General features: G+C 34.6%; 1 protein-coding gene and 1 pseudogene across 3 annotated transcripts; both read left to right on the forward strand.

The window, feature by feature from the left end:
* Nucleotides 1-733: 733 nt before the first annotated feature.
* LOC148959122 (uncharacterized) lies at nt 734-7,173 on the forward strand (annotated as a pseudogene).
* Nucleotides 7,174-7,529: 356 nt separating this feature from the next.
* Nucleotides 7,530-12,029, forward strand: LOC135693500 (uncharacterized). 3 transcript variants are annotated; one of them, XM_089111503.1, is made up of 5 exons: nt 7,530-7,660; nt 8,168-8,345; nt 8,682-8,847; nt 9,152-9,349; nt 9,481-12,029. In XM_089111503.1, the coding sequence occupies exons 2-5, from the start codon at nt 8,181-8,183 to the stop codon at nt 9,681-9,683; spliced, it is 732 nt and encodes a 243-aa protein (XP_088967629.1). In that variant the 5' UTR covers nt 7,530-7,660; nt 8,168-8,180; the 3' UTR covers nt 9,684-12,029. The 3 variants fall into 3 exon arrangements, 2 of the variants coding, with proteins under 2 accessions (XP_088967629.1, XP_088967630.1); XM_089111504.1 differs by lacking the exon at nt 9,152-9,349; XR_016144294.1 differs by lacking the exon at nt 7,530-7,660 and having other exon boundaries at nt 8,205-8,345; nt 8,677-9,612.
* Nucleotides 12,030-12,075: the final 46 nt, after the last annotated feature.

Below are 12,075 nucleotides of genomic sequence, written 5' to 3' on the forward strand. Positions count from 1 at the left end.
ATCGGAAGCAAGTATGTCATCAGTGTTGCTTTGCTATGAGCCCGTTGAAAAAAAATTGTACGATCCACCTACAAACCTAGAGTTTTTCTTGTTGGCTGAGTTTATATATCGCATAGATTTCCATAAAAGCAGCAGCTTTGCAGATAACATCTCAGCATTGGAAGGAGCTGGTCTGGCCTGTGCTTCAACAAATGACAGTGGTTTTGCTTTTGAGTTGAAATTGACTCGCTTGAGCGCATTCTTTTTAGGGAGCTGGATTGACCTTTGCTTTGTATTCTGCTTATATTTTCTCGTCTCATAACTGCTCAGTGGCGGCTCTTGCTAATGGGCATCTGGGGCAATGCCCCCTCAAAAAGATTCAAAGGAAATCTATGATATTCATATTTAATTTTCAAGATAGTCTTACTGTGGTTAATTATATAAGTTTGTATCTCTTCTAGAAAAACCTCCTTGATATCCCGTCTCGTCCTTAGCCTCGCTTCTGGCCCGCTAGTGCCTTGAGCGATGATGTCATTTTACGGGCAAAGTTTTTCTTGCCCCTAGCCGACATGCGCACAAGCTAATTTTCAACCTCGAGCATTGCGAAACGGGGCTTGTGATTGGCTTATTTGGAGGAATTCGGGGCAAGAAAAATTTTGCCCATAAAATGACATCATCGCTAAACAACAACCACATCTATATGTGCTTTTTCTTCTGCGCTCCATGACGATCAACATCGAACCATGAATGCAAACGCGACCTTTCTATCAATTATCGCAATATTGATGGTCTGCCCTCCCAACTGTGAAAGTCACGAGCCGCCACTGTAACTGCTGCAGGAAAGTCCTCTTGAAATGCTATGGCTGGTGTATTGTGAATGGGGCCAGCATCCGATGTTGTGTCGATATTGCAATCAGAATTATCCAACCAAAATATTGTTGAAACCTGAAAAGATTAAATATTTCATTGAAAATTTGATTTTTGAGACTTTATGTACTTCAATGGGATGAAGCATATATGTAAGCATATCAAGAAAGTAAACAATTTTATATGTTAAACAAAGATTTGCATGTCTTTCTTAAGACTCTAAATTCCATGAATTGTAGTATATACAATAATAATTGGTAGAGGAGTTGTAGCAGTTACACAATTATATTTAAACACACAAAAGAGAAAGAGTATTTAAATTAGATTGTTCTTTCTTCAGACATGCTGCAGAAGAAAACATGGTCATCCTCTCATCAGCCTTCTTGGTGGCCTGAAAGCTTAGAGTTTAAATCCCCCAACAAAAGACCACACTTTTCAGTAGAAGAACTAGATAAAATTGTAGACTCCTGGAAAAGTTTTTGAAATCAGAGCAGGAAGATAGTATAGATGAAAGTGAAGTTGGGGCAGAGGAGATGCACAGAGAGAGTTGAACAAAAGCTCAAAAGACTATGAAGGTCGCATGAATGAAGGTAACACCAGTGAGGTGTTCAATGAAGTACAGAACAATAAAGAAGAACAGAACAGGCTCTAATGTTTCTGCACATATGCGCAAGATTAAGGATGACTTTCAGGTAAGTACCTTCAGTATTTATATTTTGAGTACCTTCAGTATTTTTATGAAGCCCTCTTAGGTTCCTGATCTTGTAATTGATTAAAGTATGCTAAAAGCTATTCTGTTTTCAATTATTTTACTTATAGAATATTACATGAGATCTGGCCACTGCAGAATCTTTCTTAAAGGCAGTGTCACACCTCAAAAGTTTTGAAGAAATGGAAGATGCTTTGAACATTTGCCCTGACAATATTCTTGAGATACAAGAGAATAGTGTCAGATCATCTAACATTGTAGAATGGTGAGTAAAGATTTCAACTTTGATGTTCAATTGAAATTTTTTATTTTCTTTTTGAATGATTTTAAATTGAAAAATATTTTTCATTCTTCATCATGATGAAATTTTAATGAAAATTCCTTGTTGTGATGAATTCGAATTGAAAGCATTGACATGATTCAATTGAAACAATATACTCCCATCCTTGTTTAAATTCCTTCAACTGGATAACTTTCTTGTTTAGATTAATCTGAATGAAACAATTTAATTGATTTCTTGTTTAAATGCATTCTACTATTTAATTTGTTTGATCTATACAAATAAATCACTGCATGTTTATTTTTCAACCAGGCCATTCGTCATTTAATTCCCTTGGAGTTTGCCACCACAGGTGTATACGTGTTGCTGGTGATGGCAATTGCCTTCATCGTTCTGTATACTGTTCATTGTATGGCGCTTAGGACAATTGGTCTTGGCTAAAAAATTTAGCCTTGAAATATGGGATCAGGAATATAGACAATGTTCTTTAGGAGGTAAATGGTATCAAAATGCATGTTTACATTTTTTTGTTCAGATCTTGAAATAAGAACTTTTCAAAGAAGAAAGAAGTCAAGAGTTAAAAAAAGGGAACATAGAAAAGAAAGATATTTAGGTTCATTGTTTGTAAATTTTTATTTGTTTTTGCTATCTAGCATCTGAAGTTAGTTTTAAATATTGAGAAAAGCTGAATCCATGAAGACTTTTCCTGTTTTTTTAGTTTGACAAAGTTAATGAAAGTAGGGCAAATTTGGCTTACGTGATCACAACTGATGATGTTCCAATTTTTTTTGTTACTCCAGATTGGTTGTTACTCCAGATAGGCTTTAGGAGTTAACAATTGAAGATTTGCACCTATGTGTGAAAACATACCTGATGAAAGAGAGCACATTTGTGTCACCATTAAACATGTGTTGGTTAAAACAAGAAGGGACAAATATTTCACATTTGTTTGACATTCTTTATTCGTATTTGTTTGTCATATTTAAATAATGTAATAAAAACATAACTTTTCGGCAAATTAATTTTAATCTTGTCTTATAATCTAGGGAACAATTGGTCTTTTTTTTAATAGTAATTGTTATTACAGCAATTCTTCAGGTTTCTTGATGTTTTCTTGGGTGACCAATGTTGTGAAAAATTTGGCTCCATAGCTATTGTCTGGAAGATTTGGAAGTGGATGCAACTGGGTAGGAGTGCTTTTGCTATTTGAAAGCCGAAACACTGTCCAGGTAAGCATTATCACTATTGAATTCTCACTAAACCTCTATGCTAGAATTGGTTGATGTAAATATATGTCATTCAATAAATTAAGGCTAACTGAATATACTTTTGACCACACATGTTTCACTCAGTTTCTCGTGCTTTTTTATGTTAGAATCAAACTCTAGGTTAACAATCAAAGTTACGATCAATGAAATGAGTGTAGCTTTTATGTATCTGAGGCAAATTTTTATTCGTGGCTCCCAAAGAAAGCAGTGCAACAATTTACATAATTTAGATATTTACAGAAACTTTGATAAGCAGTTAAATAAATGTGAGAATTATCCAGAATTTACCTCTTGAAATTTTAGCTTGTTCACTTTTTGGTGAAAGAGGGAATTGCCAATTTTTTGCAGAGAAATCAAAAAAGGAATCTTGGTAACTAACTAATGTTCATTACTAATAACCAACATAGTTTTTAGGCAAAATCTGTCCCATTCAAATTATATAAACTTAAAGCGGTCTACATAGATACAAAATAATAATGAATTGTGATGAATATTAAAAGACTATCAATGCAATGCGTTAATTGGAATGTAGATGCAAATGTACTTACAAATAAATGTCCCCCATAAAGATGTTAATTGATAGCTTCACAGTTAATTTGTCTTTTATCAAAACCCTTGTATCTTGAACAGTTAGTTGTCAGATTGAAAAAAATGTGCCTTTGCTCTTTTGTGAAACAATTAAGTGCCTTTTACAAGCAGGAACATCCATTCCTTTGGAAAATGTTTTTAAAATAAATTAATTTTATCCTAGAAATATTTAGCAGATATTACAAAAGGGAGGATATTCTTTCCCAGAGATTTTGGGAACTCTTTGTGGCTTCCTGGCTTTGTGACTTTTTTCATACGACTACCTCTGACCATAACAGCACTCCTCTGGGAAGATGTTTTAGGAGACTACGCTGTACGTGAAACTGCAAGCTTTCCAAGTATGCCAACCTATCTTTTTCGGAAAAGAAGTACGCATGAGTCTTAGAGACTTGACAGTCTTTTTAAGCAATCTTGATCTATCTTTTTCGGACAGGACTACCCTGAATACAAATGTTCTGATTTTGGAGGTGAAAAAGACTTGTATTGTCAAACTCAAATTTTATATTTTTTTGGGCTAATAATGGCTTTGAATGTTCTGCGAATGGTTTCCATTAACAATTTGAATTCCAGTTGATTATTGATTCCAAAAAGCTGCCTCGCTGATGCTTTGAATGCCAATTTTTATCCTTTTCAGTGTTTCACATACCTGGGAATTTCAGTACCTGATTTGGGCAAATAATGCCACCCCGCCTTAACAAAGTATTGAATAAATATTTCCATCTTGTTGTTTATTTTTAGTTCATCGCTTATTGCATCCACAAAGAGGAAAATATACCCCTCTTTCGAGGTCGGGTGATGACTGGAAAACCTTAAAGATTTTAGTTTTTGATCTCATTCATTTTAACAGACGCATTGAAGCGTTGAAAAGAGCATCAAAAGTTGAATTTATGATGGCATCAAAAGTTGAGTTACAGATCACCATCTTAAAGTGTCATCAAAAATTTTCCGTATACTTTCATGAAATGCAAGTTGTTATGAAAATACATGTTATATGTCAAATAAATGTAAAATGAATGTAGAATGTAAAATGAATGTAAAATGTAAATTGAAGCTAGAAATTTTGTATAATATGTTTTCATTGCTAATAAACAGGGATTTCTTGTTATAACTAGAAAACGCACCTAAATTTCAAATGTCTTTTTTATACCCTTTCAGAATTCTTCATTTATAAGTATCCTCTTGGAAATAAGTAGGTAAATCCGGTCTTCTTTTGATTAACTACCAAATAACTCTATCGATTTAATCTTAAAAGCTAAGATATTAAAAAGGTGGCTTTATACGAAAAAAAATGTATTTTAGACAATTTTTTATTCTATAACTTTTAGAACAATTGATGATTGGAGAATGCACTACCAACACTGATATATTGCTTCGCAGCCGCTAGAGGTGTGAAATTGACCTATTTCTAGGTGGTGGTGGTGATTATGTCCCTTAGAAACCGCACAGCAACGGCTTAGGGGCAACTTTTTGTTAATTCTATTTGCAAGATTAGCCTCTAATTATTAGCATCTAATCATAGAATTTTTTTGTACTATCTTTGGTTACCGAGGAGGAGCTTATTCCTCTATCTTGTACCCCTGTGAAAGCTCAAAATTAAGTTAGGTCCAAAGTGCATGTATGGGAAGTGTAGCAACCAAACAAATTTTGAAAATGGGAAACAAACGAAACAGATCACGCCAAAAAAAACAAAAAGGAAGAGTAATTAATGTTCGAAACAAGCAAAAATCTTTATCGATGAATGCAAGAGAGGAGACTCATGAAAGCAATGAAGAAAACAGTCCTGATTTTCCGCCCTTAAAGAAAAATAGGCCTGCTCAGCAAAAAGCTGGAAAGATGGAGAAAACTGTTTGTAGTTTGTATAGTAAAAAGTTGCAGCATAGCTTGGAATGTCAGGCAGAAAAAGGTGATGATTAAAACTAAATCATAAAGTTTTAAGTTTTAAAGGACCTGATTACAATGATAGGTTGCTGTCCACCATGTAAGAGTTCTAACATTGACATGGAAAATGTTTTTAACCTACAAATGGGTTTTCAATCCACCTTGCAGGTACATTGCTCTCAATGTACTTACAAATATGCATTTTCCACTTCAAAACAGTTCTATCAAGCTGGCAGAGGCTCTTAAGGACGTCAGATGTCTGAAATTAATGTCCGAACATTTGTTGCATTTCTTGAAATTGGATGTGGCCACAAAGCCATTCAAAATTTCAGCAGGATTATGAACATGCAGTCATTTTTATTTGGGGCTTTTGTCAGAATAAATGATTCATTGTATGAGACCTATGAAACAGCAGCACAAGATAGCATAAAAAAAGCAGGTGAAGAAGTGTTTTCAGAATGTAAAGAAAAGATCAATGATGGAAGAATAGGACTAACACCATGCTCATTGGTCGGTACCTGGCAAAAGATAGGACACAATTCTGTGGGTGTTTGCTGAAGGAAAATGCATTGACTTCAAAGTACTATCAAAGTATTGCAAGGGCTGTGCACTATGGGAACAGAGGAAAGAAAGTCCACTTTACTTGAAATGGAAAGAAAACCGCAATTGCCAGGCAAATCATTTCAAATCCTCAGGAGCAATAGAAGCTGAAGGTGCAATGGGAATATTTTCTACATCAGTGGACAAACACTCATTGATTTATGAAAAAATTTTAGGAGATGGTGATTCATCTACATTTAAAGAAGTGTTCCAGTCAAATCCATACAAAGATTACAGTGTGCAAGTTTATAAAATGGAATGTGTTGGGCATGTACAAAAACGCCTTGGCACCAGACTTCAAAATATAAGGGAGGTCTTTAAGAAAACAAAACCATCTCTTTCAGGAAGAGGAAAGCTGACTGATTAAGTCATAAACTCCATGCAGAATTTCTATGGAATGGCTATTCGCGAGCACAGGGGAGAGCTTTACCACATGAAGAAAGCTGTAGGAGCTATACTATGGCATTGTACAGACTTTGCTGATGAAGAATACCGCCCTAGATTCTGCCCTGGTGGAGATAAGAGCTGGTGCAAATGGGGGAAACATCAATCAGCCAAGGATGCAAAGAAACAGAGAACAAAAATCAATTTACCAAAGTGGATTCACGACATTATTAAACCAATTTTTGAGGATCTAAGCAGAGATGAGCTGTTGTCAAAGTGTCTCAACGGGCAGAATCAGAATGCAATTGAGTCTTTGAACAATATGATTTGGCTTCAATGTCCAAAGAGAGTTTTTGTTAAGAGCTCTTGAGATAGGTGGCAATGCTGCAGTATTAGATTTTAATAAAGGAGCATATGGTATCAGTAAGGTACTAAAGCAGTATTGCATTGGCATTGGGGTATTTATGCTGGATGGCTCTGATAAAAACAACAAGGCGAGAGTTCAATCAATAGAAAGAAAGGCGATGGAAAAGACAAGGAAGAGGAGGAAACATTTTTTAGCTAAAGATAAGATAAATTCCTATTGGCATATAAGGCAAAATCTGAAAGCTTTAATTTGATCGTGCCTTTTCTAAACTTTTTATTTTCTATGCATCTTTGTTCTTGATCAGTACTATCAATTCAATCTAAAGGTCTTCCACAATCTGAGATGTGAAACGAGCAAAGCAAAGTTTTCGCCGAATGCAATGCCACGAGATCAGATCAATCAGCTTGTACGCACACAATTTTAATTTTAAGCTGTCTTTTGAAAATGATCAAGCAGCTCAGATTTACCTTCTCTTTAAAGGCATACATAAAACTAAAGAGAATAGAGTTTCGTGCATTTAATCGATCCTTATACAATGAATTATACTTCTAGGCATTTCAGGCATCACAGTACCTTGCAGACCTTGCTCAGCTTTCAAGGCTTAGTTGGAATGCGTTTTTTGAACGAACTTCAAAAATAGATGACGGATTTCTTGGGCGTTGCAAAGTTGTTTTATCTGGTCACCAGGAAGAATTCATTTTGAGAACTTTGCCCAGAAAAGTCACTACAATTGATAAGAGGTTTGTAAATCACCGTCCATCTGTTGGTACCTTATTGATAAAGCTGTTCAACAACCTTCGTAGCATTATGGAAAGAAATGATCTACTTAACTTAGAGCAACAAAGTAATATTTAATGTGCTAACTTTGAAAAAAAAAATATTCACCAACCACACTGTTTTTTGTCACATGCTAAGTATAGCTGAACTCTAAAATTAAGTCTTTTGTTTAAAAGAATTTTAAATGCCAGAAAATGGTCACCACAAAATAATTGCAAATGCGCGGAAAACAGAGTCTGGGGCCCTTTGCAACGAAAATTACCAGTGGTTACTACGTTTTACCTTGTATTCTCTTATTCTTCTCTCATTTGAAATCTATTTTGACTTTTATCATAAAATTACATATGAATTTAAAAAGTTGATAATCATCTTTTGGAAGATCCTGTTTATACAAGGCCTTTGCAAACATTGCTTGTTTCCAATGTACGCAAAGTAAATCTGAGTAAACTAAGTACCCTCTTCCTGTTTAGATGTGCAAATAGTATGGAGTACCCTAAGGGTATGATTCCTGTTTTGGCAACAGGTATTGGAGACTGCCTTTTTAATTCTGTGGGAAAGTTGCTGTTTGGCACAGAGGCAGTTACACCAATTTTGAGGCTTTTGTTCATAACTGGTGCCATTGGTCACGTAGATCATTATATAGAAGAGGTACAGTTTTTGCTGCTTAGATTGGAAATCTGTTTTGTATGTTGTTTTTCGTGTAGAAGTTTTGTAATGAAATGTTGCACTATCTTTTGGCATCTTTGCGATTAAATATGCAAGATTAAATAAATAGAATTTGGGAGTCTGATTCTTAAGCGTCTTTCAGTATATGTCTTTTACCTTTGCTTTCTTCTCATTTCATTGTTGATACTTGTTTGGCAGGTTTTGTCATTCTGTTGTTTGGCAGATTTTGTAATTTTGTTGTTTGGCAGGTTTTATAATACCAAAATATTTGGAAACTCGCTGATTTCATGGCCTACGTTTTTTTTATATTTAGTACAGGTCTCGTTACAACACAAAAGATTGTGCTTCGAGATGCTGTATGTAATGTCAACGCAGGAAGTTTTTGAAAAAAGACCTGTCATGGAAAGTACCAGTGTGACCGACATTATCAGGTTTGCTGTCATTAGCGAGATTACAGAGCTATCTAAAAAGGATGCCTATGCAGGTAAGAAGATTACCATTATGAATTTATATGGTTTTGCTTTGGTAGCACAATTAGAGAACCATTGGTTCCTGCTATTTTTGTAGATTTAACCCTTCAAAAATTTTTATCAATTGAGAAATCAACATTAAATCTCCTACAGTTTATCTTATGCATGGCGTCTACAGTTTTTCTCCTACAGTCAATTGAGAAATCAACATTGAATCTTCTCCTTGTGCTCCATAACAGACCTTTAATGGAATAATGTTTGACTCTTCTTCAAAAAACCATTCTAGTCTTTGCGTCTATGCCAGTGTTTATCATTTAGGTCTTCTTCAAGTACGATACCTTGTAACAGCATTGTTTCGCGGGATAAATCTTTATTGCAACCATCCATTTTATCACGTATTTATGGCTCCGTGTCTTTGTGCGTGTCAAGACCTACTCAACCCAGTCAATCTTATGTTCATGTCAACAGCAAGCTCACTCTTCTCAACTCACTATGTTCTGTTGATTCAGAAATCAGGTAAAGATTGATAATATTCCAGAAAATAGTTAGAAAAAATACCATTTTATTCTCCCAGGGATTTAAAATTTGTTTGCGTGACATTTAATTGTAGATAACGGTGTGACATATATGTTTATCGAAAATTATAGGGAAGAGGAAGATGGCATTTGAGGTTCCAGCTGCAAGCCAAGAGAACATGTGTGCAGCATTGAAAAGACTTGACTGCATTGCTGTCGTTAAAGAGCGCCAAGAATGGGTGAGCTGCAGAAATTGTGGGCTCAGATATCATTCAGCTTGCAGCCGTCTTGGGAGGAAAGAGGAGAATTTGTTTGTTGCCTGGGCCTGCTTGTAAAAGAGCAGATAGAGAGGGACATTAACACAATACGACACCATTTTCCTGATATAGCTAGACAGGTTCCCTCTTCACTCTTTCTTATACCTCTAAGTTTAGCAATTAACATTCATTACTGAAGTTGAATTTTAGCAACATATTTACTTTTTCAAGTAGACTTCTGATAATGCACTTTGCAATTTCTACGACCCACATATCCTTACAATATTGACAATGAAAAATTGCTGCTTTAACAAACGAGCTCATGTAAGCTGGTTAAAATTGGGAAGCTTGTTTACAATCATTTGCTTTCTACTGTTTTTTTGCTTCGACTACTGAGGCATCTGTCAAAATACTGCACAGCAACAGTGCTTTGCAGCAGCCCGAAACCGTCTTTCCGAGAGACAATATTCTAGAGTATGATCTTGTCATTTTTTCTTGTGTTATAAGGTACAATTTTGCGTACATTTTTATGTCTCAGTATGTGTTTAGAAAGTCTATAGAAAGTATAATATTGGGAACACACATCTTGTATTAAACACCATTTATACTTATTCTAATGTTAAGAATCAAGAGCTTTTTTTTCCAAATTGGACAAGGAACGGAGCTCTAAAATGCCTTTTCGAAGGGTTAGATCAAAGGTGACGCCTATATATAGTTTCAAATTTTCCATAATTGCCGCCGACTCTATGTTATTTCAACTGTCTGTATAGGGAAAATGCAATACAAAAATAGGCTAAGCCGTTAGCCTTTCAGTGTTCGACAAGAGGCAGGCCAAGACTTGCAATTATTCATTTCATCTCATATTCCTATTACAATAATGCTTTTGTCTATATCCCAAGCTTATTTTTTAAAATTGGTAGAGTATTCGAATAAGAAGGACTATTTAACCGAAGAACCGAGACAAAGTTGGTCAAATAACAACAAGTTCGAATAATATAGGTTTGAAAAATAGAGGTTATTTGATAGATTTTGAGGGGACGTGACAATTTGACTATTAGTTAGAATTAGCAAAAGAATGAATTACTCTAGTGCGGAGTAAATAGAGTCGACTGTACAGGAATCATCAAACCTGCAAATAGTATTCCTATGAATTTAAGTTACAAGCAAATATGTAAAATTAATATCAGCTTACGAAGTCATTTATATTTTGCAATCCATATTCTATTAGGTACCTTTGCAAGTTCCGCCGTATGACTGTGGCATTTATATGATATATTACATAGAAAAGTTAATGAAAGAAGGGAGTATTCTCTTACTGCACCAATAAATTATGTTGAAAATCAGCAAAATTTATGCTACATTGGAAGGCAGCATGGTGTTGGAAAGCTTCAAGTAAACCTGTAGCCTAATAAATATCAAAAAGAGCTCATTGCAAACAATACTGAGGAATTGTACAGTTATGAAACTGTTGAGTAAATAATTTCGCACTTTGATAAAATATGATTCGACCTTTAAGAATAAACTGTTCTGTAATGCTATTATCTCTTTTCTAACAGGAATACAAGATGGAAGTCTATTTGGAAATCGATAATTTCTTTAATATAGGTGAACAAGGAAGGAAACAAATATTGAGAGACATTTGCGATATCACAAACATTCTAACACGTAAACAGAAATTTCATCAAAAATTATCTGTTTTCATCGTTTTGTACAAAATGTATATTCTTTTCCTTTTGTCACTATTGCACTACATAGGCAAAAAGCCATTTGTTTTTTGCTTTCTGTGAGAGGTTACGAAAAATGTGGGTGTCCACAGGAAAGATAAATTTTACTAAAAATCGAGATTCATTTCGAAATCACTATTGCACTACAGAGGAAAAAAGCCATTTGTTTTTTGCTTTCTGTGAGAGGGTACGAAAAATGTGGGTGTCCACAGGAAAGATAAATTTTACTAAAAATCGAGATTCATTTCGAAGTTTTTGCTTCCTGTGGAAGGGTACAAAAAATGTGGGTGTCCAAATTTCAAATTACACACTCCATTCTGTCATATCTATCTACGTGAATCAATCATATTTTGGTAAGATCCATACAAAGCCCCCTAAAATGCTTGTCTACTGTGTTGTAGAGAGTAACCACCAATATGATTTAACAAATGGATCAAAAAAAGGAATGCCCAAACTCAAACTCAAAATATTTTTTTCAACATAAAATTGATTAATTACAATATACCGGTTAACATAATTATACTAAATATACAATATCCAAGTTAATTTGGCTAAATAACAATGAATGGTCAACCGCAATATTTTATAGAACAGCAATGAGAATTAAAAAATTTTAGGCTGATGGACACATGGAAAGAACTTTGGGCAAGCTATCGAGCCATGTATCCAAATTGATGTGTTTAAAATGACGTTTTTAAGTTTGAATAATAACAGTAAGATATAACAAGAATAAAATAAAGGAGAAC

The sequence above is a fragment of the Rhopilema esculentum genome, chromosome 11 (assembly GCF_057945365.1).
Source record: "Rhopilema esculentum isolate cy_ngs chromosome 11, ASM5794536v1, whole genome shotgun sequence".
Lineage (NCBI taxonomy): Eukaryota > Metazoa > Cnidaria > Scyphozoa > Rhizostomeae > Rhizostomatidae > Rhopilema > Rhopilema esculentum.

What these genes read in the sequence shown, in the direction of transcription:
- LOC135693500 (XM_089111503.1), top strand. Translation starts at nt 8,181, where the DNA reads ATGGAGTACCCTAAGGGTATGATTCCTGTTTTGGCAACAGGTATTGGA. An exon ending in TAGATCATTATATAGAAGAG is followed by an intron (nt 8,346 to 8,681) that starts GTACAGTTTTTG and finishes TATTTAGTACAG; the next exon opens with GTCTCGTTACAACACAAAAG. An exon ending in TCTGTTGATTCAGAAATCAG is followed by an intron (nt 9,350 to 9,480) that starts GTAAAGATTGAT and finishes CGAAAATTATAG; the next exon opens with GGAAGAGGAAGATGGCATTT.